The 27,677-nt window shown below is 46.3% G+C and overlaps 12 protein-coding genes across 12 annotated transcripts, besides 1 other annotated feature; 5 read left to right on the top strand and 7 right to left on the bottom strand.

Moving 5' to 3' along the window:
• Positions 1 to 454: 454 nt before the first annotated feature.
• On the bottom strand, positions 455 to 1,061 carry FPSE_00729 (uncharacterized protein; the record flags this gene model as incomplete). The annotated part of the gene is made up of 4 exons (XM_009253849.1): positions 455 to 489; positions 603 to 671; positions 809 to 826; positions 968 to 1,061. 4 exons carry the CDS (start codon positions 1,059 to 1,061, stop codon positions 455 to 457), a joined length of 216 nt encoding a protein of 71 aa, XP_009252124.1.
• A 609-nt stretch (positions 1,062 to 1,670) lies between these two features.
• On the top strand, positions 1,671 to 2,213 carry FPSE_00730 (uncharacterized protein; the record flags this gene model as incomplete). The annotated part of the gene is made up of 1 exon (XM_009253850.1): positions 1,671 to 2,213. The coding sequence occupies one exon, from the start codon at positions 1,671 to 1,673 to the stop codon at positions 2,211 to 2,213; it is 543 nt and encodes a 180-aa protein (XP_009252125.1).
• A 1,315-nt stretch (positions 2,214 to 3,528) lies between these two features.
• Positions 3,529 to 3,962, top strand: FPSE_00731 (uncharacterized protein; the record flags this gene model as incomplete). Its single annotated transcript, XM_009253851.1, has 2 exons — positions 3,529 to 3,626; positions 3,680 to 3,962. 2 exons carry the CDS (start codon positions 3,529 to 3,531, stop codon positions 3,960 to 3,962), a joined length of 381 nt encoding a protein of 126 aa, XP_009252126.1.
• A 765-nt stretch (positions 3,963 to 4,727) lies between these two features.
• On the top strand, positions 4,728 to 8,652 carry FPSE_00732 (uncharacterized protein; the record flags this gene model as incomplete). Its single annotated transcript, XM_009253852.1, has 3 exons — positions 4,728 to 6,019; positions 6,072 to 6,387; positions 6,445 to 8,652. The coding sequence occupies 3 exons, from the start codon at positions 4,728 to 4,730 to the stop codon at positions 8,650 to 8,652; spliced, it is 3,816 nt and encodes a 1,271-aa protein (XP_009252127.1).
• Positions 8,653 to 8,738: 86 nt separating this feature from the next.
• Positions 8,739 to 10,575, bottom strand: FPSE_00733 (uncharacterized protein; the record flags this gene model as incomplete). The annotated part of the gene is made up of 9 exons (XM_009253853.1): positions 8,739 to 9,035; positions 9,084 to 9,098; positions 9,148 to 9,380; positions 9,428 to 9,697; positions 9,751 to 9,815; positions 9,850 to 9,917; positions 10,261 to 10,353; positions 10,410 to 10,457; positions 10,510 to 10,575. 9 exons carry the CDS (start codon positions 10,573 to 10,575, stop codon positions 8,739 to 8,741), a joined length of 1,155 nt encoding a protein of 384 aa, XP_009252128.1.
• Positions 10,576 to 10,897: 322 nt separating this feature from the next.
• Positions 10,898 to 13,191, top strand: FPSE_00734 (uncharacterized protein; the record flags this gene model as incomplete). Its single annotated transcript, XM_009253854.1, has 2 exons — positions 10,898 to 11,546; positions 11,591 to 13,191. The coding sequence occupies 2 exons, from the start codon at positions 10,898 to 10,900 to the stop codon at positions 13,189 to 13,191; spliced, it is 2,250 nt and encodes a 749-aa protein (XP_009252129.1).
• Positions 13,192 to 13,669: 478 nt separating this feature from the next.
• Positions 13,670 to 14,518, bottom strand: FPSE_00735 (uncharacterized protein; the record flags this gene model as incomplete). The annotated part of the gene is made up of 1 exon (XM_009253855.1): positions 13,670 to 14,518. The coding sequence occupies one exon, from the start codon at positions 14,516 to 14,518 to the stop codon at positions 13,670 to 13,672; it is 849 nt and encodes a 282-aa protein (XP_009252130.1).
• Positions 14,519 to 16,965: 2,447 nt separating this feature from the next.
• FPSE_00736 (uncharacterized protein) lies at positions 16,966 to 19,902 on the top strand (the record flags this gene model as incomplete). Its single annotated transcript, XM_009253856.1, has 13 exons — positions 16,966 to 17,207; positions 17,258 to 17,272; positions 17,327 to 17,639; positions 17,689 to 18,103; positions 18,159 to 18,247; positions 18,295 to 18,326; positions 18,381 to 18,463; positions 18,520 to 18,603; positions 18,652 to 19,000; positions 19,054 to 19,226; positions 19,280 to 19,481; positions 19,534 to 19,759; positions 19,813 to 19,902. 13 exons carry the CDS (start codon positions 16,966 to 16,968, stop codon positions 19,900 to 19,902), a joined length of 2,313 nt encoding a protein of 770 aa, XP_009252131.1.
• Positions 19,903 to 20,705: 803 nt separating this feature from the next.
• On the bottom strand, positions 20,706 to 21,209 carry FPSE_00737 (uncharacterized protein; the record flags this gene model as incomplete). The annotated part of the gene is made up of 1 exon (XM_009253857.1): positions 20,706 to 21,209. One exon carries the CDS (start codon positions 21,207 to 21,209, stop codon positions 20,706 to 20,708), a length of 504 nt encoding a protein of 167 aa, XP_009252132.1.
• Positions 21,210 to 22,136: 927 nt separating this feature from the next.
• Positions 22,137 to 23,164, bottom strand: FPSE_00738 (uncharacterized protein; the record flags this gene model as incomplete). The annotated part of the gene is made up of 2 exons (XM_009253858.1): positions 22,137 to 22,850; positions 22,904 to 23,164. 2 exons carry the CDS (start codon positions 23,162 to 23,164, stop codon positions 22,137 to 22,139), a joined length of 975 nt encoding a protein of 324 aa, XP_009252133.1.
• Positions 23,165 to 23,497: 333 nt separating this feature from the next.
• Positions 23,498 to 23,532: a repeat region.
• Positions 23,533 to 23,580: 48 nt separating this feature from the next.
• On the bottom strand, positions 23,581 to 24,416 carry FPSE_00739 (uncharacterized protein; the record flags this gene model as incomplete). Its single annotated transcript, XM_009253859.1, has 2 exons — positions 23,581 to 23,803; positions 23,857 to 24,416. The coding sequence occupies 2 exons, from the start codon at positions 24,414 to 24,416 to the stop codon at positions 23,581 to 23,583; spliced, it is 783 nt and encodes a 260-aa protein (XP_009252134.1).
• Positions 24,417 to 26,409: 1,993 nt separating this feature from the next.
• Positions 26,410 to 27,152, bottom strand: FPSE_00740 (uncharacterized protein; the record flags this gene model as incomplete). Its single annotated transcript, XM_009253860.1, has 2 exons — positions 26,410 to 26,760; positions 26,814 to 27,152. The coding sequence occupies 2 exons, from the start codon at positions 27,150 to 27,152 to the stop codon at positions 26,410 to 26,412; spliced, it is 690 nt and encodes a 229-aa protein (XP_009252135.1).
• Between the last annotated feature and the right edge of the window lie 525 nt (positions 27,153 to 27,677).

The raw sequence follows: 27,677 nt of genomic DNA, 5'->3' as shown, positions 1-27,677 counted from the left end.
CGAAGGACTACAGGGACTGTACACGCAGGATCTCCATTCCTAACTTCGCAGGTTAGATATTCCTGTGCTTGGCGTTCGCCAACGGGGCAGGCGAACAGTCGACAACGCGATGCTAGAACCTGTCAGGATGAAACTCGTTGCCTCTATCGTCAAAGCAGAGGTAATTGTCGCTGCTTCCGAAGCTAATAGACTATGTAAACAGCAATTCCATGCCGCGCAACCTATACTTGACTGGTACGGGTTACAGGAATTTGCAACCACCAAGTCAGCGGCAACACCTAGGACGAAGAGAATACAACGCTGCTATCAAGGCAAGAGCCTAGAGAAAAACAGAGAGGAAGAGAGAGAGCCTAGGGGGCTATGAGCCACTGATATCGTCTTAGCCGCAAATGTCTCATTTCTTAAAGTCGATAGTCTTGGTTTAAGCTGCCTAAAAGGAAAAGGGGGGCTAGTTTCAGTTGGTCTGAATAGTTAGGGCCCTGGATAACACTGCAGTAAAGTTATAGCTTAATTAGATTAAAAATGGATAAAGGGCAAAAAACACGCAAAGGTACCCTATAGTCCGTTATAAGAAATCATTTCGAAATAAAAGAGGTACCTACCACAGGGCTTGAACCTTTCTCTTGTACTAGAGCCCGGACTCAATTTAATATTCCAGGTCCAAGATAAACCTACAGCTGCATAAGATATAAACTTTAAAGTGATAAGTTACAATTCTCAAACTAGGACAGAACAAAGTTCAGTTTGGATAATATGAATTTCTTATAAATTTAACATTAACAATTCTGGTCCTACTACAACTACTTACTTATAGCATTTTTATGGTCTACTAATTATTTACTTATTTTAACTATAAGCCGGAGCCCTAGTCATTCACTCGGTCTCGAACGAACTTTTCCGGGTTGTTCTTAGGTACATGCCAATGATATGCGTGCTGGATTGTGATAAACAAGCCGAAGCTACACACACAAGCTTGGTCTGTCTCGGAGATGTGCCTTTCCAGTTGTTGATGGTTCGATAGAGCATGCCAGGGAAACCCAAAGTGGGATCATGCGCTCCATTTCGGGAAAGCTCCAAGCCAGTCGCAGAATGTGATGAAGAAATTGGCCGTTTAGGGACAAATTGTCCCTCGATTGTGGCTGGCTGTGATGCCTCTTTCTGACTTCATACAGAGAGCGATTGTTCCATATTCAGGTGGACGTCGACTAAATGTCCTTTCCATGTAACCTGGCCTGGAACTGCTTGCGTGGGAAATAAGCTTCGGCAACCGCTTGATATAGTGTGGACGTTGTACCTGCGATGCATTTGGCATAGTCAGCGCGCACCATGGCTGCAAACCTTCCACTACCAGCCGGTAATTCGAGTAGGTATGCGAGTTTCAGCTTATTTATGAATTATATCAGCTAGCCACAAGATTTGTTCTTGGAATAGCACCCCCAGCTTGCTTGGCAATGAGCACACGTGAATCAAGGTAGCGCGAGCTGAACTGCATAGCCAAGACCAGAGTTCATATATGAGACCTGCAAGCGGGCCGCGCGAGCTATAAAGTAGGGGAGTCCTTCCTCCCAGTGATATCCTATTCAATCCCACATCATCAACGAGATTCCTACCCACATTCAACATCATTACCCATTTCAATCTCTTGCTTTCATTACAAGCCACTTGACACAATGACAGACGCAGTCACAAAGGACCAGAGCTGGGCGTTCGTCATCGAGCACATCGCCGAGAAAAAAGACGAGAGTACAAGTGAGGCCGTTTGCAATGGCATCTGGACCGAAATTCTTCGGCGGCACTTCTCCTACCCCGACTTCATCATCGCCCCAGAACAAAGACAAACCACAGGCAAGCGCCCCGATCTTACAATCTTCTACGTGGATAAGAAGAGGGACTTGTCCAGCTGGCATCCCATCTTCACTTTCGAAGGCAAAGCCCCCTACCATGAGGAATACATGGTCAATAAGGGGTTGGAACAAGCCTCTGGTTATCTCAAAACCCTATCGTGGTCCAACAGAAGGGAGAAAATGACGTATGGGATGCTTGCGTGCGGCAAGAGCTTCATGATCCTGAAATATGATCTCGTGCAGGAAAAGCTATTCCGAATCGACCCCAGCGATCAAGAGGAGAAAGCGGATGCCAAGACTTCGTCTCTCGATACTCAAGCACAAGGTTTTGATCTTTTCTGCAAAAACTTTGCGGCCTCATTCCTTTGAGCTGGATCGCATTCTATCAAGTTAGTCTTTATGTCAATATGTCATTGCCTGAGATGGACCAGAAGCTGAGTGGGTTTTTATAAAGGATCCCAGCCAGAATGCGTCTGATGTGAGTAGTTTAGTTGAAGGAAGGCACCGAATAATTCAACATGGTTAGGGTGAAAGAAGAGTGAATAATGTGGAGGACTTTGTTATTAATTGTGCTTTTCTCTATTTGTTATTTAGTAAACTGAGTATCAATTTAAACGATAAGCTATAAGTATCGATTTACTAAGGAGCATAAGAGCCAGCTGCGGAATGTTTCAAAATAAATAAAGACAAATAGCTTGGGCATTGTCTCGGGTGTTTAGTCTAGCCGCTGTGGTGTTGTCGTGTCGAGTCACATGTGACCTGAAAAGACCATGTTCATTTCTCAAAAATGTGACATAATTTGGGTTTTACTCAATTTGGCATAGGTGGGCCGTCCCGAAGTGCCCGCATTTAGCACTCCAGGTAGCCACGTTCCGCCATTAACGTCTTTTCCCTTCCTTTTATAGCTTCATCTAACCACAACAAGACACTGGGCTCACCACATTTCCAACCACCGAATGTGATTACATCTAGGATCCCTCTTCTGGTAGATGGTAAGAATGTGTACTATGTTTTGTGATCCGCAACAAGTTGCGCACCAGTCTGTGATTCAAATTGTTCAAGCGGAGCTGAACCAAGGAAGCCTCCAGCCCCCAACAGGCACAGCCCCTAACAAGCACAGCCCAGCCCCCAATGCTACTTCAACGACATCACAGCTGAATCCTTCTGAGTCGCCTGCCTTGAATTCTAGCTCGTACTGCCTTGCCTACCTACATACGGTTAGCCTTCCTGATTCAGGTATAGATATTATGAGATGGATATGGTTTTCCGCGATCTACATATAGTCAATATCGTCACACGAAGGATCCGAGCTGCAACGCTCGGATACCGGCAATAGGATCCTACTAGACTACTTCGCCAAGGTCGAATCCTTTAGGATCTCAACTCCACTTAGACAAGCGAAAACGATCCCAATTGGCCAAATAGTTTCTATTAATCCTCAATTGCCGGTGATCACTCCTTCAAAGCAGAATGGACGGTGAGACTTCGCCTTGCTTTGGAAAATGGAGCTTTTCGCCTGGCCGACATCCTCGGTGAGTCCGAAAGGTCTTTGACATAATTCGAGAAAAAGTATATCAAGGCTGTCGTTTCCTTCTCCGATCTGAGTTTCTCCTTAGCAACTCACACAACTACACTATAAAAACATCATTTCTACATCAATCTTCACTTTCAACCAACCGCAGACATGTACTTCAGCAAGAACACCATCTTCGCCCTCGTTGCCAGCGTTGGATTGGTCTCAGCTGCCCTCCCCAAAGCCAACGAGTACCAAAGCCACGATTGGTAAGTCCTTGACCCATCTGTATCCTAATCAAACTTGACACTGACGACTGTAGCTCTGGAAATCTGAACTACGGCCACCACGCCTTCGACCTTCACATGGTCACCATGGACGACTCTAGCCATTCGGTTTACCAAGCCGGTACTGGTTGGTACCTCTTCGAAGGAAAGACCGGCAACGGCGGACGCTGCGAGGGAGAAATTTTGGGAACGGTTATCAGTGGGACTTCTAACTGCTTGGATCTGGATAACACCTTCCCTGGAAAGCGTATCAGGTGTCTTTGCAACCCTCTCATTGGGGCCAACACGAATGGCATCAACTCTTGCCAGTATGCTTAGGAGGGGTTTGAATACGTGTTACAGCGGTATCAATAATAGCAAAAAGTCTGTGCCTAGTTGTTTATCGACAACGGCCTCATCTAATCAGGCTCACTCGATGTAAAATGAAACCAGATATAAACCATTCTCGTCAGTGTAATACCACCATGTTGTGCTTGAAACCTGAAAAGCAAATTGGCGATAAGTAGTCATCTCGTTGTACACTCAGCATCAAAGTATCCCATATGAACGGTGCTCAATATCTATAGTTGGAGAAACCTTTTGACCCCACCCACTTTCGATGTCAAAGGTGAAGTAGCAACTCTCCATCAGTCGTATAAGATACATAGGCTGAAAGCTACGAGTAAGTGATAGATTAAAGCTGTATCTCAAGAGGTAGCCACTAGACTACATGATCACAGTAAAGATGACTTTGAGCATTTATGTTCATTCGAGAGAATGTGTTCCTACCCACTGCTTATCCAGAAATAATGTACACGTTATTATCGATACTATCACTTGGTAAGGCCAAGGTCTTGTCATGTGTTTCACGTTGGTGTCTGATGCCTGAAATCTCATCATCCCATTTTATTTGGCCCCCAACAGCGAAACAACAGCCTGAACGCCCCCAAGAATTCGATTGGCCAGTTAAATATAGAGCGTGACAAACCCGGTAACATGCCAACTTCGCTGCCTGCAGCCTGATTCTTACATTCTCATTTGTTTTTACATATCATTCAAATCATTCTCACTGAGGCATAGTATCTTGACGCTCAAATTGTCAAGATGCAGTCAAACACAGGTAGCGAGGTCTGGGACTCTCGATTCGCTGACACGTCAGATGAAAATGACGCGTGGACGCCATCGTCTGTTTCGACCGGCAACCTGAAAACAGACAATATCTTGCAAGACGTTATGATGCTAGTACGAAATGAGTTACCCTACGTTCAGCGCGAGTTCCTCAAGTTTGACAGTCGCCTGGGCGCTGGCACTAGCTTTGAGGTCAATAAAGAGCTGTTTGGTTTGACAGGCGAGTCGCCTTATTTCGTTGCTGTCAAACGACTCGTCATGGACAGCGTAACTGGAGGCACCAAACAGACTGTCGAGCAACTAAAACAGTCCTCAAAGCGCCTCATAAATGTCAAACGAGAAGTCCGGGTCCTCACTCACCCCAAGCTGCGATCGCACAGCTGTCTCATCTCAGCTATCGCTTGGGGGTGGGATCAAGATCTCACCTTGGGCAACCGGCCCTATCTCGTCATGCCTTACTCGCCGCATGGAACCCTGTCCATATTCGCTCAGAAAAGGAGCCTCAACCTGATCGACAGGCGTTTGCTCGCCCTGGATGTCGCCATGGGTATCCGTGCGCTACACGACTGTGACATTGTACATGGAGATGTCAAACCTGACAACGTCCTGGTCTATGGATATCTTACCCGGGATCAAGACCATGAACGTCACTATCTGGCCAAGCTAGCCGACTTTAGGTGTACTCTTTTCAAACATGACTTTGAACAACAGCACGAATACTACCTCGGAACCCCCAAGTACAACGCTCCTGAAATTTGTGGCTGGACTAAAGATACTGACGATGAGGCTCATGGAGACGAGACTTCCAAATTCGCGGGATATAAAGCTGCCGATTGCTATTCCTTTGGAATTCTCCTTTGGGAAACTCTCAAACACGCAAAGTCATTCATCGAACACGACTGGCTCAACCCTGGCGAGAATGCAATGAGCTTCCTGGAACGGGCATTTTACTCCCGGGACAATGTCATCTTAGACCTTGCTCTTGAATTCCTTCGCTCTCAAGACAGTGATCGAGGGACATCAGAAGGAAAAGACTCCCAGCCGGTTGCCGGAGTATATCCTTATCCATCAAATCCCACCACTGCCGAGCTCAACGGGTATTTTGGCAAATGGACCCATCTTCGAGACGGCCTGGATGCTATCGGTGCACCACCAGACTCCCAGTGCTTCCAGGCCTTTGAAGCAACAATTTCTTTGTGCTTACAAGATAGTATCTCGCGACGAGGTAACATACAACAAATCTTCGAGGCACTTTCTGAAGGAATTGAGTAAGTCTTTCTCCATCTTCTCGAAACACAAGCTAAACTATTGGCCTCTTAGTGGTGAAATTCCCGAAGGTGGTAAAACAGAGAGATTGCACCCCGTAGAAATCAAGATCAACGGGGAAAGTCCTTACATCGGGGATCGATATGAGAAGGTGCTGGCACCTACCATGGAGATGAGTCCAATTACGAGAGCCGTATTTCTGGACAAGGGAGCGCATACCTGTAGCAGCGGCAAGAATTTACGGGTTGTCCCCAGAGAGGAGCCAGCTGATCCATCTCTACAAGTAACCAGAGTCACGGCACAAAAGCGATGTGAGACTTTGGTTCTGACGTCTCAAGCGTATCGATATAAGTCTGAAGACATGTTCATGGTTAGTATATGGAGGATTGAGAAATGAAAAAACCTCGCTAATGTAGTCTCATCACAGGCTATTTCTCGGAGACAGCCTCCCTGGTACAATCAGTGTGAGGCAGCCAAGGTCATCCAGGAAGCCATCCGGATTGAAGACGACCCAGAAGACAAAGCCCGGGCTCATCTACAAATGGCTATCATGTGTCAAGTTGGATACGGGGTGGCCCCAGACAGCTTGATGGCTCTCAGTCATCTTGAAGCAGCATCTCTGAACAACAAGGTAGCTATGGCTATCTATAATCGAGTTCATGCAGCATTGAAACCTGGTCAGAATAAGACGGATGCTTCTCGCGTTCGCACGACCGAAATGAACCTTGACGTCTTTCACGACGGTGTTGCTTGGAGAGAAGCCAGCGGTAAAGCGACTGACGGCTTCATTAGCCTCGGTTCCATCTATGTCGAATCCTTCAGGAAATTTCAGATCTTGGTTAAGAAACACAAGTATACATCTCATCAGCTATGTGAAGCTCTCACAGCTGCGTGCAGAGACGGTAATTTCGACGCAGCGATCGTCATTGCACAGCATTGTGAGGACATATCCTACATGGACCCAAACATGCCCAATGATCTGCACTGGTTAATTCTTTTCAGTCCAACGGAGGCAGCGGATCTACTTGTAGCCATGGTGTCTGGCTCGGAACAAATCGATAAAGCAAAGCGCCAACAAGCAGTTCCAGCTCTGCTGACGGCTGAGCATGAACAAGTCAATGTTATGCTTCCACACAGATGTATTGAATTACGTGGAACGCCTCTCCACTGGGCGGTTATTGCTGGATGTAAAGACCTTGTTGAGCAGTATGTAAATCTGGGCGCCGATATAAATATCAGGACCCAGTGGCGGAAAACTACTCACGAGGACGGCTACACCGAGCACACCCCGGCGTTGAGCCCTCTTGATCTCGCTGTTGCAGACCACCATCATGAGATTGTAAAGTATCTTCTCGACCATGGCAGTGAGGTGTATGGCGGAGATTGGCAATGGACCCATTCACCGTTTCACATGGTTGGATACGATGCCTTTCCCTTCGCACGGTATGTGGCTCATGGTCAGTCGTATCGGGCTGCCCTTCGAGAGACGATTCAAGCCCTGCTCCAGAAGGGACTGGACATCAATGCTTTGGATAACACGAAACGAACACCCTTATTTTCGGCTGTCAAGAACATGAATTTGGAAGCATACGTCCTCGAAGAGCTGCTTCTAGCCGGAGCGGCTCCCGGAGAGGAAAGCGAAAAGCATCATGGTAATATTGTTGCCTACGCTGCTATAGACAGCCCTCATCGTCAGTTGTCATGGACAAAGATACCTCTTCTTCTGCCACTGGTCTCAGACATCAATGCATGCACAGTTGGCGAGGGTGGTCTCAATGCACTTCACTACTGCGCTATCTTTGATGCTCTTCCTGCAGCAGAAATCCTACTTCGGCAACCGACAATTAATCTAGAGGCAGAGAGTGCTGTAGGAGCCACTGCGGTGCATCTAGCAGCCCAGAGAGGGTCCCTGGGCGTCCTGGACCTCTTGATCAAATACGGTGCCAATCTTGAGCGACGAGAACCTCTTGAGGCAGCAATTTCAGCCGGGCAAATCGATGCTCTTAGGATCTTGCTCGAAGCAGGATCAAACACGTCATGGAAGAATAGGGACGGACATACTGTAAACATCCTCGGATACGCAGTGAGGATGCATTCGCAAAGGCCATCCTATGTTAGAGCATGTCTTTCCAAATGCCCCCAGCTACGAGCCCAGGAAGTCATCAGCATGGGCGACGATCATGGATGGACAGCTCTTCACTACAGCGCATATTACGGGGACTTGGATGGTGCCAGGGCACTCATAGACTACGACGCAGATATTGACAGGACAACGTCGCTGGGCTTGACGCCTCTTCAAATTGCTGTCGAAACTTATGAGAAGTTGACAGTCTATGCAAATGGAGTGGCGCACTTCACAGACCATCCACGGATATTTAAAGACATTGATGGCCTTGACAGAAATAGCCTGACCTATCCAGAAAAATCGCGACGTATAGAGATGGCTTTCAAGGACTCTTTGTTTGAAGTCATCAGAGTGCTTCAGCAAGCGGAACGAGAGAAACACCCAGGGAGGACTGTGAAGGAAGTGAGTCGAAGTTTGGGAAAGGTTCAGACCGAAGGATACATGTCGCAAGAGGATGTCAGAAATCACCATCGGGATCTGGCTTTCACAGCGGCTAGAATAGAGAAATAAGTAGAACAACTAACAGGATAAATGGAGTGTGTTTGGAAATTGTGTTAAAAAATCTATTGTCCATTACGAGGCTAAACTAAGGTGGTCTATGGATCAGGTAAACTACCGACAAACACCACCATGACAGCACAGTAGGCGGCCGTGGCAGAGAATATCTCGTAATTCCTAGACGGTGTAAGCCAGCACAGCGCTGACGAGAAAACAACAGTAAAGGCAGCAATGATACAAAGCCGCATCGGGATAGGCTTGACCAAGTACAGAACTACAATCGGCGCTACCAAAGTAGCTATGGCAAGCAGTGTATTCAAGGCTCGTGAGACAGCTACCAGCCTCGAAGGCCTGATGATTTTGACCCTCGGGTCACTCGATCTTCCGGATTTATCCTAAAATTGGGTTAGTTTAGTTTGATAGACAGCAAATTGGTAACTTACAAGAAGTGAAAATAACTAGGGACCGGTAAGCAGAGTGAGGATGCATGTGATGATAGAGTCTTACCTTGCATATCCCACGTAGATAAGGCCAAGTAGAGAGGCTATCGAGGAGACTTTCAAGGCCGCCACTTTCGATCGTGTGTCTGGAGCGCTTGAGATCACTCCGATCATTTAGAAATGTTGTTTCAGAGTAGACAACTGGTCTCTTGCCATCCACCCAATTTCTAACACTTCGTATCTGCGATTCATCTGGTTCGGGGCGTTCTTGGTGAGTCATAAGAGCCTCCAAGAGTTTGTCTTGTAAGATCAGTATTGCACTTTAGGATTTGGAGTTTATGACTTACTGTATTCATTTAATTTAATCTCTATTTCACTAAGCAGCGCTCGACGCTCCTTATCTCCACTAACATCCCTATTGGTGATTAATAGATATGGAGCCACTTTGCTGTCTGCTTGGTCAAGTTCATCGAGACGTTGCTCCAGTTCTGTAAGCTCATCCTGTTTGTGAAGCAGGACACGAGTGTGTAGACGTGAGAAGGATCGGAACATGGTGAAGTCCTTATCAGCACTCATAAACGCTGATAGCGAGGGATAGCCGCGTGGGAAGTCATCGACTAGAAACAATGGTTAACTAATGAGCAAAACATCAAGCCTTCAAGATACATACTCCTCGCTGGGCTGCCTTGGAACGGTCTGTTGGGAATGAAGGGTCCAGAATCTACTCCGAATGAGCTGTGAAGCTTGCAAAAGCAGATGGTTCTCTCACTGTCTTGTCTCCTGGTAAACTGCGGAACTTGGGCCGGCGATGCGTTTCCGTTTGGTGTTGTCATAATTCTGTCTTGGCGTAGAAAACACTACTACACTATTTGGGGTCTGTAATGATGCTTTTGGAGAGAGATAGCATTGATAAGAAATCACTTTTATCTCATTCCCAGGTCGACCTTGCCTAACTTTGTGATCCATGCATGTTTTAACCGAGGATGATATCCCTTCCTCCTATTGGGGGATGATGCATGAAAACACATCACCCCTGCGCCCCCTCGGGCTGCCTCTTGGAGAGCGAAGTACGTGAATTCGCTCAGGCGGCCACCAGCAGATCTCTTTCAGCCACCGCTGTTGGATGAATTTGGCCTGTATTTTTCTTCTTGAGCCCATATGTTTTGTTTTCCAAGTTTACCGAAATGATAATATACGGGCCAGCAGGCTGAGCTTGGCCTGGACTACGGACGTAGACGACTTCGTTGACGCGATAAAGAGGCGGGCGAGGCCACTGTAATAAATTAATTATCTATTTTCAAATGCAACACGGGTAGATTAGGTACTGACATCGGGTTTGTCCTCGTACTCCTCCACGCGGGAGCGATAGTGCTGGGGCTGAGTGATCGGTCAGCAGCTGGAAGTGACGTGCAACTAGGCCGCTAGTTACCTCTTCGTCCTCCGAGGAATCACAAACAGGGTCAGTCCGCTGTCGATCGCTCTCGAGGTCCGTCATGACTGTTGATTGAAAGCGAATCAAGACAAAACTACGAAATATTAGTGATTTCAGCTGAGCCCCTCATCATGGGCGGAGTGAGCGAACCTATATACCCGGACAATCACGGAATGCAGGGTAGCAGAGCCTGATTTCAGCACCCGACAAGGTGATACCATATGCAGCTCGTCTTACATGTGGATTTGTGTTACACAGCATGGAAAATATCTTTTTCCGTCAATCAGTACTTTGAGGCCGTTGAATGGTGAAATTGTCTCATTTATGCATAGTTAAACAAACTTGGTGTTGAATCATCGTCTTTGACCCGGCCACTTCCTATGCAATGAGTGACTACGACATTGTCCAGTCCTTCAAGTCTACCATCGGATCCAACTTACAGGACTCTTACACACAAGTCCATGTTCTACTCATAGCCTGGGAAGAGCACGACCTCGGCGATGTGGACGGCGAGATACGGGATCTCCGCGCCATATTCGAGAAAGACTACCGTTACAGTAGTGTGGTCTTCTTTCCCATCCCAACCAAAGGGTCATCCCGTGCTAGACTCAACAGAGAAATATCCAGCTTCGTGGAAGAACAGTCGTTCCCCGAGGGTTCTCTCATCATCCTTTACTACGCTGGTCATTGCAGTCCAGATTCGCGGGGTCAGGCTGAGTGGGCGGCCTTTGAGCGGGGTGGCCCAACAGTGTCTTGGCATGTTACACAGCAACTACTCTTCTCGGCCGTTGGTGATGTTCTTCTTATTCTCGATTGCTGCCATGCGTCTCTCATCACAGGCGGCTCGAAGGATGGCGATGGTCGGTTTGAACTGATTGCTGCGTCGGCCAAGGGAGCCAAGACCCCTGTTCCGGGTCGGAGATCCTTTACCAGGGCGCTGATCAGGCTGCTGAAAGAGCATGTCAATACGGGAATCTCATCAGAAAGTCTCGCATCAGAACTGAGGGAAGATCCAAAAATTACAGGCAAGTCAAGTTTATTGTGTTATATGGATAAACAAAAATTAACATCCCACTAGAGACGCCCGTTTTTCATGATTTCGTGAGGAAATCGGCTACAAAAATCGTTCTCCAACCTCTCGAAACTCGGGATATCCCAGAAGGTTTCGCGGCAAAACCAGCTGGCTACCTCGTTTTCCGAGCATCACTCTCAGATGACGTGACTGGTTTGCAAATAGCAAACTGGCTTAAGACAGCACCTCCCAAGAACGTTACGGCCGTCAGTATCGAAGCAGTTGTCAGTCGGGCCCGTCGCATACAAGACGCTCTTAAAGACGGTGCCTTTCCTGAGGGATCATTGTTTGAGCAATTGTCTAAACCTGCCAGAGACGAGATTCTGAGAGGCATCCGTGGGTTGAATACTGTCATGGATAGCTGTAAAGAATTCGCAACAGACACTACGACAAGCGGAGATGAGCTTGTTCAACAATCACTGGCTGAGATTCAAGATAAAGTGTTAACGTTGAGAACGGCTGTCCAAACACCTCTGCTACTTGACACTGCTATTAGCAGAAGTCCATCTGGGGTGCCAAAGGAGGCTAGTGTTGAACTCAGAGCTGCTCTAGACGTGGACGAGTCTCGCCACTTGGCCGACATGGTTATTCGGCCTGATCCACTCGACGATAGCAATAACCGTGAGATCGACCGTGATCGAATCTTGGAATCCCTCAAAAGAAATAGCCCGGCGGATAAGGTATCCAAGCGTTTCAAGCTGGGGAGTATCGACGGCCGATCTGTCATCATGGAGACCTGGAAGTACAAGGAGTCGGATGGCAGCAGTGGTGAACCGCAAGATCAAACACTGAGACAGGTTCGCAAGATCACGGAGTTGCTATGTCACCCAAAGGATAAAGAGTTCCACATTCTATCATGTGCGGGTTTCTTCCGTGACAGGCTCCGTAAAGAGCTGGGAATAGTATTCTGGACCCCACCCACATTTGATTCTGAGGGCGAGGTAGCAACTCTTCATCAACTGTACAAGATTCATCGACTTGTTCCTCTCGGCCAACGAATCCGCCTAGCTTGGGCTATTGCCACAGCCATTGAAAACTTCCACCGTGTTGGATGGGTGCACAAAGGAATTCGAAGCGACAACATTGCCTTTACAGAAGTTCTTCCTGACCTAAAGTCCGATTTGGACGATGAAGATCCGGCTTCACCATTTGTCGGCAACTTTGACTTTAGCAAGCCACTACTGTTTGGATTTGAGTACTCTCGTGCTGACGACGAGGCCACATTCCTAGAGGAGGACTACACGCTTGCCAACAATCTCTATCGTCACCCCGATCGATGGGGTCGGCCAACAGCAAGGTTTGAGAAAAGCCATGACGTCTACGCGCTTGGTGTTGTGCTGCTTGAAATTGCCTTGTGGAAAGAAGCTAGCTCTATCCTCAAGTCCTTCCTGGAAACCAAACCCTTAGTTGCGTCAAATGTTGTTAAAGCCTTGATTGGAAAGTGCGGCAAGACGCTGTCTCATCAGGTTGGTAGGGTCGTTGCACAATGTATTGTTAAGTGCTTAGAGTTTCCTGTTGCCACGAAGAGTATGACCGAGTATGATGCGCAGAGATACTTTCAGCGGAATGTCACTGAACCGATGTCACGCGCGGTATTGAGGGTGTAAGGGTCTGCTTAGGATGAAAAAGAGATAGTGATGTTGCAAGAGATGTGTTATCGAAGCTGGAGAAAATATCCAGGTGTTAATGGTTATTGTTATAACGTAATGGTGTCTCCTTTCTAGATTGTTACCTTACCAAGCAGTACTCTAATTCACTTATAGTCGGCTATTCTCTCGATGAAGCATCTGAAATATAAACATCTTCTGACCAGATCCAGGACGTCAGAAAGCTCAGAAGCTTGGACCACTTGCTATTCATATTTGTCGACTAGCGGTTAATAATACACCATCGTCTGACGTGACGTTTTACACTAAATTTTAGTTCGATCTGCTCTGGTCATTCTGTTACTTGCACTCTGAAGCACGCTATCTACAATATAGTTCATGGGGGATTACTGTGTTCAGAAAATACAACATCGATTTACTACTTATGGGTCACCTCTAGGTGTCCTAGATCGCTATAGTCTCATAAGACGTTCTGCACCTATCCAAGTCTGAACTCTACAGCGGTCTGGCCCCGGCGGTCAGGATAGCGAGTTTGCCAGTAGTGCCCGCCACTTTCGTAAAAGTACATGTGTGGATAAGAATTGCTCTCTCCATTTTCTGGTGTGCAGCTCAGGTACCTGTTCTCGACTTCCGTACATATAGCCCAAAAGACGAAATAACCCGCTGTTCTCTCTTCTTCGGTATAGAACGCAAATCCGCCGCCACTACATTGGACGCAGGTGGCAGCATAACGTTTTTCGCCGCTAGGGAGGATAGCATAGAGCCGCGAGGTTCCAGCTTCAAGACCAAAGAGGGCACCGGCAGACTCAGTGTCTTCATTGCTAGTGATAACGACATTCGGAGACGGGTCCATTGGAAGCCAGGCCTCCTTTTCGTAGCCTTCGTCGATGAATACAGCAGTTAGAGTTGTTCCCAAGGGTGCTTCCACTGATGTTGTTGTTGATATAGCGAGTGCGGTCGAGGTTGGCTGTTCAGGAAGGAATGTTGTTGTTTGTGTTCCACTGAGGTTTTCTGTTCCTGATAACTCAGGAAGAATAGTAGTGGTTGTTGCTGCACTCAGGGTAGCAGTGGTCGACACGGCACTTGTAGTAGAATCGTCATATGATTCATCTCTAGTAGTACTGCTGATAGCTTCAGCAATGGCTGATGTGGTGACGTCCCCGCTGAAAGTAGAATCTTCGGATAGGATGGTTTCTGTGACAGTGGATGTAATGCTAGAGTAATGGCCAACAGAGGTGATTGATGGCGGCTTGCATGGTCCTGCAATTATCATACATGCCTGCATTGAAAGCAACCCGAAGGCGAAGGACTTGAGTGACAAACGCATGTTGAAAGATTGCATGAGATCAGTCCCTACTGAAGCAAAAACATATAGAAATGGAAATGCACCGAGAATAAGAGCATGTAAGGGGAAACCAGCATATTTTAAATGACTGGTAAAGACTCAGTCAGTGCTGAGACTAGTAATTACACGAATATTGATCACTAGTGATAAACTATTGACGCCACTGCCTTGGCATTGGACCAACAGAGCGCTTTTGCTGGTCGTAGAGTATTTAAATCTTTTTTATTTACAATTATTCCAATCTAGTTGATCCGATGCTGAGTTTCACCGCCTCGCTGACGGTTGAGCCCTGGTTTGCCGGATTGTGGAGTAGAGGCTACGTTTTGGTACCGTGTAGAAACAAAAGAATTGAGCAGAGACCTTTGAGCTTGTATGTTATCCAACGCCACGAATTAGTGCGGCATATCAGTTCTAGCCTATCAAATAATATCGGCAGTGTATATGGTCACGCTCCAAATTATCAATAGAAACTTGTACAGATGAGACACCTCGCTTGCGAGCAATATGGTCGGGAATTTCACGATGACTTCTCAACAGGGCTGACTTTAGTAAGGGGCAAGCTTAGCCGATGCACCTTAGTTTGACGTCTGGACTAGTCTATAATAGAGTTAGCTGGTGTCAAGGATTCTCCCTGAAACTTTAGTCCACCCAGTAATGTCATATATGGGTTAATAGTTCAGGGTAAGCTCAAGGATTTCACAAAGCTGGTTAAAGTTGCAAGACTAAATTCAGCTGCTTGAGCCAGTGGGATTTGATCTGAATCTAATCTAATAAAGCCACGTTCTAAAGATTGACTTGTATTATGTAAGATTGTCTGGGATTGGGCAATTGTAGTCCAGTATGTTTGACTCGCATTTCACTTTTCTTAGGCTGGCTACGCGACAACAATGGCGCGACTTATTGTCACGAGGTACAGAGACGGCACTGTTAACGAGGAGATAACATTATCAGTAGAGATATTTATCAGGGCCAGAGAGTCTACCTAGCGTTATTATAACGTAACGATATTTCCATCTAGATAGTTACCTTACCATGCATGGTCTAATTCACTCATAGTCAGCTGTTTGCTTAATGAAGTATCTCCCATATCGGAATCTAAGGTAAGGGTTAAAAGTTTAATGAGTCGGGTAATCTGCCAAGAATAAACTTAAGTGATCGTGTTAGGCGACAGGCTCCTTCGCCTATGGATAACCCATGTCGTTCGCGTAGTCGCGTAGCATACTGAGGTTACATGCACTGTGTTCAATGCCGATGCACGTTTGTCGGACATTTACGAGAAAATTAGCCCACAATAGGTTTCAAAACATGCAAACGACTAGTCATGTCCATATAACGCCGGTACTTACCGCAACTGGTAAAGCTATGCGCCATTATTGAGAGTCCTTTCGGGGTTATGTTATCAATCAATTCTGTAGTTTCTCTGCATGCAGCTTTCAACTGTTATCTCTTGAGGTTACAGATCGTTTATGGATCTTACGCTAAATCACGCACAGTCTTCCCGTTATCTTGATCTCAGAGTTTGGAGAGAAGCTTGTTCTTGCAGATGACTCTAATTGTAGCTGTCTCTGGTAATCTTGATCAGGTGCTTAATCTCATGCGTCCTATAGCTAACCGATTGGACAGGTATATCAAGAAGAACTTATTGTATCCACAGTGGTTACATAGTCTAAAGTCAAAAGAGAGGCAATGGAACATTCTGTACCTAATCCTTTGGATCTTCGGTCTTTCGGACAGTCCGCACCCCGGGCCCGCCAAAGTCAGATGCAACCTCAGCCTCGGATGGCCAATCCAAACCTGGCACTCTCCATCATAACATAGTGTGGTCTAGGCTCCATTTACTCCCTGTATTGAACTTAGAATCGAGATAAGAATAAGAAGACATGCATCCTGCGCGATCCAAAACATCGGTTAAGCATAGTTATCTTTTCCTTGTTATTATTTGTAATCTTCTTCTACGGATATGCATCCTCCATCTGCCGGTATGCAACCCTCGCTTGTCAATATGCAAGCCACAACTGTCACTAGAGGACCTTTTACGAAATCTGGCTTTCCCTTTGAAGAGATAAGAGGGGCAACTATCCTTATCTTGTTAGGTTGAAACTCGTTCTCACGATATCGACATGGGCAGCTTCCTCGACCGTGATAGTGACTATGGACCTTGCAACGGTAGCCTCTTTGATGGATCCACGAGTTGAGTCGTGTCATATCTGCATAATGGACAGCGTGGGGAGAAATTTACTATTTCGTTATCGGCAGCGATTTCTTGGCTATAGATGCTATTCTTGGGAGCTGAAAAATATTATATAAACCTCAGTTATCGAAGACCAATACGAAATTTGACACCACCACCATCATTCCGCACTCGCCGATTCTCGTCATCTAGAAACCCAAGTTTCTATTTTGCACTTCGAGATACGACAGAATACGAAATGCGTCCCTCAGGTTTCTTGGTCTCGCTTTCGCTGGTGCCTCTGGCTCTAGCCAGGGCTTTTCCTCCCACAAGGTTGGAGAGCCGCAAGGAGGACTCTTGTTCGTCGGCTCAGCCGTCTGCGAGTGCTCCTCACAAGAACTTCTGGGGTTCTCTGACCAAGAAAGAGACTGCTGATGTTCTCGCCTTTTTGCATCGCGATGCGACTGGTTTCAATTTGACCGTTGCAGAGAATGCTACTAGGTACGTATTGGATCCCATATGATGTTGAAATTTCTAACAGGTGATTATAGCCGCGACAACAAGATGTGAGTCTTGTACTATGAACCATGATTTCTAACCCCAACTCACAAGCTTTTTAGTATGTCGGTCGAGCTTATGATGCCCAACAAGAGCGACACTCTCCCATTCTTGTCAGACAAAGCGGGTAGCCCAACACGATACGCTCTCGCTGCGGTCATGTTTGGCGTACCCGAGAAGGCTTATCTCCAGGAATTCAAAGTTGGTCCGTTGCCCATCACTAATGCATCAAGTGTCACACCTTTTACGTTTGCAAACACGAAGAAGGGTGACGGTAAGATCGCAGTCGTCAACCCTGACGCAGAGGACTATGGCAACTTCAATCTCAAGATTATGAAGGAGGCAGAGGACGTGACCAAACGTCTCTGGAACTTGGTGAGTTCTGTGTTTTAAATTACATGTTTCTTTATCTAACATAATCAAGACGGTCGATGATGGACTCCAGATCCCACTAGCCTTTGCAGCCCCCATCAATGTCACAGACGGAAAGGTCATTATGTGGCAAGGCTTCAACGCGCCAGTCACCAGCATTTATGACACAATCTCACTCCTTCCCTTGGGTCTGTATTTGCGAACAGACATAACCGGCCGTGATCCCAGTCAATGGAAAGTCACTGGTTGGGTATACGGCAATGAGTTTTACAAGGATCTCGATGGTTTACGTGCAGCTGTCGCCAAGCCCGATTTCAAGCCCCTGGGGATGAACTTGGATCAGCCTTGGGCCCACACAACCAAACACGGCGATGATCTGCCCCTGGATGATGAAGCTCCACCAGCCAATGTTCAATCCGGAAAGTCGAGATTTGCTGTTGATGAAGATGAAAGCTATGTGACTTGGAGTGAGTATCTTTTGATTTTCACTTATTGTTACCTGTTACTAATTCGATATGTCAGTGGACTTCTCCTTCTACACTAGCATTACCCGAGACAATGGGCTACGACTTTATGATGTTAAGTACAAGGGCAAGAGAATTCTCTACGAGGTATGTATGTCTCACACAACGGGTGTACCTTTAACTAACCGTTCTAGCTTGGTATGGATGAGGCGATTGCACATTATGCGTAAGTTGTGAAAGCACCCCCGCCTCACGCCACTGTTATTGACGCCATTTGCAGCGGTATCGATCCTGTACAATCCGGAATTTGTTATTTCGACAGCATGTCTGGATTCGCACCCGCAATGATCTCTCTCGTGAAAGGTAAGATTTCTGATGACTAAAGAAATCATTTGTATCACAGCGTTAACATGATCCAGGTTACGACTGCCCGGCTTACTCGCACTATACCAATGTCACTCAGACTACAGGTGAAACGACATTCACCCAGAAGGATGCTCTTTGTAGGTTGAGCTCTTACATCAAGCAATCCCACGCTAATGAATCATAAGGCATGTTTGAGATCGACAAGGGCTTCCCTATCCAGCGACACTCTTGGGCCGGGCACACCACCGTGACAAAGAACATTGCGTTCAACATCCGTGCCATCTACACCATCGGAAACTACGACTACATGATGACCTACCAGTTCCACCTTGACGGTTCCATTGAAATCGATGTCAGAGCTTCAGGCTACATCTCGTCGGCATTCTACGCCGAGAACGAAGACTACGGTTTCAAGATCCACGATAGCCTTTCCGGATCTCTCCATGATCACGTCATCACATTCAAGGCCGATTTCGACATCTTGGGCGAGAAGAACTCTTTGCAAAAGATTGACATCAAGCCATCAACTGAGAAGTGAGCATCCAATTTGTACTAGGGTTTTGTTTCATGTGACTAATATGAAATAGGTACAAGTGGTCTGATCAGACACGTAACACCATGAAGGCAGTCAAGAGCTTCATCGACAACGAAGACGATGCCAAGATCAACTGGTCTCCCAATGGCGCAACAATGTATGCAGTCGTGAACAAAGACGAGAAGAACCCCTATGGAGAAAGCCCTGGATATAGGGTTGTACCAGGTTAGTCTCAACTAGAAATGTGAAAAATGCGACAACTTGACTAACATTCACAGCTTCTGGTGTAGCATACCTCACAGTCCAGGATTCTTCGGTTATGCAAAACGCTGGCCACCACACAACGCATCATCTCTACGTCACTCGACAGAAGGACAACGAGCTTTACGCTGTCGGAGCGTATAATTCGCTGACTCCTGAGGACCCTCAGGTTGACTTTAATGAGTATTTCAACAGCGAGTCGCTTGACCAAGAGGACATGTAAGTACTCTATTATCCTAAATAATACAGACGTGATCTGATTGTGATACAGTGTTCTTTGGTTCAACTTGGGAATGCACCACATGCCTCACACAGGCGATCTCCCCAACACCGTCTTCTCGACCGCGCACTCAGCTATGCTCATTGAACCATTCAACTATCTTATGGGTGATCCTTCGCAGGCTAGTTCTCAGCAAGTTCTGATCAAGACCAAGAAGGATGGAAAGCCTGAGATTGTTACTCACGGCGCTAAGAATGCAACATGTGCGATTGATATGGTATGTACCTTGATGTCTCTGTTGCTATACAACGCTAACATGACTGATTCCAGGCACAACTGAACCCTGATCTTTCGGACTATTCCAACAGTATCAGTGTTCTCAAGTATCCTTTCGATGGATCAAAGCCAGACCGTCTTTGAGGTCTTGACATGGTGTTGGGTGGGTAATGTTGAAATCTATCGATTTGCTGCAAAAGATGTAGCCATTTCGAAAGACTCCCACATGGCAGAACGGCTCAGTCATGCCTTTCAAAAATGGAGATGTACCAGTCTCTCCCTTTAAATTCTTCTGTAGAAATTCATGTTTATCTTTGATTGCATCTATTGTTCCTGCTGCATGTTGCTATCCAGCCTAAAGTGCTGTGTGAGATCGCGCTCCGTGTAGTTCCTATGACGTGAAAATCATCGTTATACTTACCCGATGCAGACATTTGTGGCGACTCTAGGAGGTAAAACGTGTTGATAAAACACCTTGCATTCAATCCTGTTGGAGGCGAGTACTACAGTGGCTTGTGATAGAGTGTCGATCTAAATTGTTTCTTGATCATAATGCAGGCATATGAAAGCCAGGGTTCTGTCGAAGACAACTAGGATCTCAGACCACGACACATACAGTTTACAAGAGTGGCGCGTAGTCCTTCAATGATGTCGATTGAGATGAGATGTGAGACATTCACGGCTTTAAAATGAGATTTCGTAACGAGTGTAGATATAAAGATTAAGTAAGACTACAGTGTACAGAGTTGCAAAGTAGCAACAGAGTATCTGCCTCAAGTTGTGACAGATACTCTCGTGTATCTCCCCATGAGCACAACCAGGCAAGACGCCATCTAGTGAATGTATGATAACTCGACATTGGATCATATATTGAGAATAACAAGGATGACAGTCTACATTCTTATTAGCTTAGTCAGTATGAAGGGTTATGTTTTTTCTTTACTTACCTACTGCTTGGGGCATTGTTCGCTGACCTTGTCAGGATCGGCACATTCGTAGAGTGCATCAGGGCAGCAGACCTTGCCGACGGGACAGAAAAAGGAGTCTCCGCACTTGGGACCAAAGGTAGCAATAGGAGGTGATGCAGCGATGGTGACCATCGGTTCGTCGCGTCGTCCAAAGTTTACTTCTCCTGAAGGCGGAGCAGGACATTCCGCGAAGCACCCAAGTTCAGCGACCCCATTGACAATAACCTCACAGCATTTGGGTTTGTCTGCGGGGCAAACTTGATCGCCACATTTGTTTGGGTATGGCTGTCGACGCTCGAGAGCTTGGATGGGTGGGCATTCAGCAAAGCAGCCGAGCTCGGCCACTCCGTTGACAATGACCTCGCAGCACTTGGCTTTGTTGGCAGGGCAGACCTGGTCGCCACACTTGTTGGGGTACGGCTGGGGCATGGCATTGACAGAGACGCTGAGGGCGATGGCGACAATGGCGTTGGTGAAGAGCATGTTGAAGGTTTGGTTGATTGCTGTTGCAAGGATGGTTCTTGGGTTGCGAAGTAAAGACTATTTTACGTCTTGGTAGATATAGGAGTATCAAGATGTGCTTGGTTTGTAAGATGATGTGACTGAGAGCTGGTGAGTGATCGTTTTATGCTGGGAATTGCTCTGAATTTATAAATTAGAAATCCATTAGCATAGCAGTACAACATCCTCAAGATGACAAGAGTGGAAGATTGTTCATGAATTGAATTGGTCATCGCCGTTCGTAATCGGAGTGAAAGGGCCGAATGTTTTGCTATCCAGACGACTCGAGACGTTGCATTGTCCCAAGAGAAGTGCTTTTTGGCCATGTAAAGCTACATGATGGATGTGACGGGAAGTTTCTCACGATTACGTTTACTCTCTGTCACCGGTGTCGGACCTCAGACAAGAGCTGAACACGGTTTCTGTCGCCCTGCTAGTCGGTGACTTTACACTGTGGCATTACCGGGATTGCCCGTGGGGTGACATCAACTGAAACGGGACAATGTCATCATCCTGGTCTGACTGGACGTATCTCACAGATGAGACTCTATCTATGGATTGTATAGCTATAAGCTTGGAAACGTCCCTATAATTAGGAGATGAGGCTGTTGACAGTAGAGGGTGAGAAACGGTTCTTACCGAGTGGCTTTTGCTGTTACATCGCCTGTAACGTTTCCCCGCAGATTTTATCCAATCGTAACGTTTTTGCAGATCTCAAGCTAGGCCGGCCTGGAGAGCCTTAGCCTGTGTTGGAGTGCCTATTTATAGTTATGACATGTGTCGCTTGATGTTAAGCAAATTAAACACCAGGAGCAAACATTAGAAAAGCGGTATAGGTTAGGTGAGTAAAATATTCAATTAATTTTCCAGCGGACGACACAAAGTAATAATTACATCTTCATTATTACATTAGTAGTCAAGGAGAGCGCCGACCTCTGAGCACGCCGATCTAAAACGAATCTCATCCCAAGTATCCCATCTGTTATCAGCCGTTTCTGGGAGTGTTGTCGACTCATACTCATGTCCAGCCCTGCAGATCAGTTCATCAATACCAATGCCATTCGTGATGATAAGCATTCTAACAAACTCGCTCCCCAAATCAGCAGTGAATGCTTGCCTTGCCGAAACGAGCATGGCTTGGCCTTCTCGAAGTTCTGTCCACTCGGCCTGACCCTTTAGCTTTAGCAAAAATGTGCCTTCGATGACGCAAAAGCAATGGTCGACACTCGTGAAGTTTAGCCACCGATTGAGGAAGGGTCTGACTCGGTGTATCTGCGAAGACTCCATGACTGAGATGGAGAACTTGCCTTCGCATTGTGTCTGTCTCACAAAAGGTCGTGCTAGTACGCCGCCGAATATCCACCGCGGACACGTGAAAGGATTCAAAGAATATGGGCGTAGAAATGTTGAAAGGGATGCGTCCTGATCTATGGGCTTCGTCGGATCGAAAGGGCGATACCCATCAATGTGCCGAGGATCAGGAAGTTCACCGTCTGCCAAACTCCGAACGGCGTCGTCTTGATTTTCGTCTAGCGCTCCCACCAGTGCGGCTGGATCTTCCAGAGTCGTGACAACCAGCAATTCTGATTCTGGAACTAATGATTGATAGCCGTAGATGGTTCCCTAGCAGATTGATTAACTTCCCAGTCTTGGATATTCAATCAGACCTCCCCTACCGGCGGTATGAAAATAAAGTCCCCACGACGCAACTGCTCTGTTTTCTCACCGTCAAAGAACAGGAAGCACCCAGTCCAGACTATAAAAGCAGCATGTGCGTTCTTATGAGAGTAGAAACGCATAGTTTCATTTGCTGGGCTGGGCGTGACATGGAGAATGGCAGTATTGGCCGTCTTTGGATCTGTAGATCTGATGATACGGGTTGCACTATCCTTTTCGGGCATCTCAATGACCCCGTCGCTCAATCTGAAAAGCCTCATGGCTGTCGATTTAGTATTTATAGGATTAAATTGCCGAGCTGAACTGCGCAAAAGACCAAGGATAAAGAGTCCAGGGGTTCGTCTGGAGGATATTGATGTGATGACAAATGCGGTTGAAGGCCTATGAAACTTGTTTCAGACGTGGTGATTGCGATATTTAAAATGGAAACGAGCCTTGCATGTCATTCATTTTTTTCCTCAATCCTGACTCAGCAAGACAGGGATTCCAAGTCTCTGAGTTCAAGTTGTTATTGGCCAATTAATCTAAGCGGGTACTGACTAGGCGAGCAGTACAATAGATGGCAACGAGACAGGTGTCAAGAACATGATTGCATAAAGATTATTTATTATTATTATTATTTAATTTTGTAGAGGCTGAAAAGAAGTTAGGCCTCAGGCCCAAGGAAATAATCTGCTTAGTAGACCGCTCTGTTGTTACCGACATGTCCTTCCTGAACGTGCTGCTGTGGGGCGTAACCTGGCTGGGCATGAGTCTGGGGAACATGAGTCTGAGGAGCATGGGTCTGTGGGACATGGCTCGGCTGGTCGTAGTGGTCTTGCGCGGGATGCTTTTCGACGTGGTGCTCCTTGCGACGTTCCCGGACTTCGTGAAAGGCAGCTGTAAAGGCATGGAAGAGACTACAAGAAATGTTAATTGTTTTCGCTAAGAGTCGCGATAGACCGTCACTTACGTGCTAAGAATAGCCAAGATGAATGTACCCCAAGGCAAGTTGCAGCTATCATCTGTAGTGTCTGTGTTGTTGCCAAATACGCCCTGCACACCACGAGTATCGTAGCAGTGTCTTGGACCAGCAGGACCACCATCGGGACGAGTAAGAACAGTGACAGCAATGAAGGCTCCAACAAAGGCAATATCCAGAAGAACCCAAAGCCAGCGTAGCCATCTGGGACCACCACCCTTGAGAAGCAGAGAGATGATCATGCCAATGAGGGTGTACAGCACAGCAGCAGCAAGGATGCCCTCAACTGCGCCAAACGCAGCACTGACGCCTTGTCGGGTCTTGATAACGTTGACAATCTTGTAGACCTTGCGGAGACGAGCAGAGAAGAGTCCGAGGGAAATGACAGAAGAGAGGAATTGACCAATGTGAGTCAAACGGAGGATCCAACGGTAGAGGCCAGAGTGCTTGAGCTTCTCTGGAACCCAGCGAGTCAAAAGACCAGTTTCGCGCTCAGGTTTATAAGTGGTGCCATAGTCGTTGCGCACAGTGGTGTTGTTGTGGTATGCCATGTTGAACGAGTTGAGTTGAAGAGATGAATGGCTTAACTTAATGTCAGAGAAAGAATGTTGACTTTACAGCAAGATATATAGAACCTAGAAAATATTATTTGCAGGACACAATCATAATACCTGATTGATTCTCCAATGACGATGTCCATTGTCACAAGTAGCATAAGACGTCATAACAGAAGTACAAGCTCATGACACGCAAAAAGCGTCATCCGAGTCATTACAATGATCGACGCGCCCACAACCACTCATTCACGTTGCACGGCACTACAATGCCGGATGACGGTAGGGTAAAACTCTCTTCTATCACGGGACTTTGAGAATTATCCTGTTTATGGATATGAAGCTTAATGACCACTGACGCGTTGAACGGAATAAATGCTCCATGCCCTAGCACTGCTGCAATGCTTGGCTGACCTTGGCCCACATTAACTCACCTTGGCCTACGACTTTATTGCCGTGCTGCCGAGTTGCTTGGCCGTTACGGCAGATTGGCGTACGCCAAGGTTCTAGAGAGGAACAGACTAGAAAACTAGTGCTGTTCAGATGTTGTCTTTTCTGAAGTTCTGTAGACTGTCATGTACGGAAATAATGAGAGTAAGTTTAGAGGGTTACGGTAAGGCTGCATTAGTGGTAGCTTAGTTCAATTAACCTCAAAGACTGGCTAACCCTAGTACAAGGCAGATAACATTCAAGAGGATAATGGGAATTGGTGGCTAAGCAACTGGTGATACCACATAACTGACCAATGAAGTTGGGGAAAACCATAGTTACGACTGATGCTATAGGTTATGTCTTGGGTTTTATCCTTGTCGCTGTGGGGAATAGTCAGTGTATCGTCACTTGGGACCAGGGCAGTCGGCGTTGTTGCAGGAGGGAGCCACATAATCCTCCCTCGTCCCCTGTTGAGATCCCAAATAGACTGGATATGGGTATTTCTCTCACTACTTTCCTTTTTTGCTTGGAGCGAATAAGAGGGAAGTTAAGTTGCCTTTATCACAGGAAAGGTATCTGTGATCGAGCATACCATGCATTGCCGTCAAAGAATAAGAATTCCTGGTGACGATGCGGTTAGACCGATGCAATTTCATTGCAAGCAGACCACATTCAGCATGAAATATCATTTTAGTTAGTCTGTGTAACAAACCAAGAATTTTCAAGCTAAAAATGAAAGTGGCTGGTAGGCTGCGACACCGCGACTTTATCTGCATACTTAGGAGCGCACTGTAGCCAAGTCACGCCGCTTCCGTTTGACGCACTGATGTGTGTACGGGATAGATGTGTTATACTTGTGTAATATAAGGAGATAATGTCACTATTAGGCAGCGGTTCTACTGAAATCAGGGGCTTCAAGAAGAAGCTTGTTTGTTTTACCCCCTTTACTCCCCATGTGATGGCAAGCGCTGGATTGTTCTCAATCAACGCCGGTCCTTTCAACATCGTTCACAAATATCTGATCTTGAAGTAATTGTTTTGAGTTGGCACGAAAGGCCTTCACGAGTCGAATATATCCTTTCTTTGCGCGACATCCGGGAACGTGCAGAGGTGGTAGGCAAGGCAGCCACGTCTGACAAACTGAGCCACTTTCACATCCATGACCATGGCCCAGTTTATTGAGGTAGGGACATGGAAGTCTGGCCGCGAGATAGCAGCTCCACGTCAGCCCCAGACAACGTCCAGTTTCATTTTGATTGAGAGCGTTGAGACAGTCTTCTGCCTAAATCGTGCGGCTCGTCTAATCTGGGTCGTCAAAGGCAGCTTACTTGATTGATACAAACATTTTCTTAAATAGTTGATACATGATAGAAACTATGACATGTCATGATAATGATGCCGTGATACAATCTGTACTAGATAGGTGCTAGCTCATATCGGAAGAAAGAAATCAGACCTCATGGCCATCGAAATCATCTGAAGTCAAAGTAACGAGGCTCTCCAGGTCACCCTCGTCCAAATCAGCCATGATGTAATCGACTTTGCCATCATTATAACTTTAAATTCGAACCTCAAAGGGCATGTCTTCTCTATCCGATGTAAACCATTCCCATGTTTTATCTGCAATGTTCTTGGGATTTCGTTCCTTTTCTTCTTCAGAAACAAATCCAGTAACATTGATAACACCCACGTGAACTCCCTGGGGTTTGTATACTAGAGCTAAGCTGCGGACCATGTTGAGTTGCGCAGCCTTGACGAGTGACAAGGCAAATAGATCAGGCATCGGCTCGAATGGTAACATAGAGCTCGTAACGATCAAAGCTGGCTTGTATTGCGATGGGGTATCTGCAAGTTCAACAAGACGGGGCATCAAGTACTTTAAGGTGGTGTAGAGTGCAGAAACACTAATCTAGGTTTGGTTAACTACTATAAACAATCAAGTAGGAGGTTTTAGTGCTATACCTTAAAGTCTTGTTCAATCTCCTCAAGATCATACTCAAAAAAGGCAGACTTTTGAACACGAGCGGCATTGTAGAAAACGCACTCGATTCTACCTAGATCTTCTTCAATGCGATGAAGGGCGGACAATAATGCATCGGTGTCAGTGGCGTCGAGAGCATATGTTTGCACGTTGACACTCTGGCCTGCTGCCTCCTGCACCGCAGCTTTTTCGATCTTCAGCTGTTCAGGGCGCCGAGAGATCAGTGCAACATTTTTGTAGTGCTTAGTTGCAAAAAGGGAAGTAACTGAACGGCCGATTCCTGGCCCTGAGCCAATACACAAAAGAGTTGCGTTAGACATGGTGTCAATAGTTGTTGGAAGATGAGAATACTGAAGGAATTTTCATTGTAGCAGTATACAATTCACTATATATAGATAGCTAAAACGTTATCCTAGAGGATATTGTTGGTCAGCATGATGCACATTGCTTGTTCTAGTGGAATCTTAAAACGTCTTAAAAAGCTTTGATTACATCCAAAGCATAAGATAACGTTACGGAATTGAGAAGTTTCTTCAGTTAATAGGCTCGTAAGTGACTAATTTACTGATTTTCCACTTATGGGGTACAGTTTACATCTTCTAGTGAATCCATATTGCTCTGAGATGGGATTACATCTATAAATGGAGCAGTATGACGTACCTTTCTTATGCTTTTACTTTGCATTTCTCATTTTTAGTCTAGCGTATTACTAATAGACAGACACTATATAATCTTCGGATAACTGTTATCCAGCGCTTATGTAACCCTAATGTCATTTAAGGAAAGCTATCGCGAGTATTTATTAAATTCTTAGAAAACTACCTTATTGCTAACGTTATTCTTCT

This window comes from Fusarium pseudograminearum, chromosome 1 (assembly GCF_000303195.2).
Source record: "Fusarium pseudograminearum CS3096 chromosome 1, whole genome shotgun sequence".
NCBI lineage: Eukaryota > Fungi > Ascomycota > Sordariomycetes > Hypocreales > Nectriaceae > Fusarium > Fusarium pseudograminearum.
This window is presented reverse-complemented; position numbering and strand designations above follow the sequence as displayed.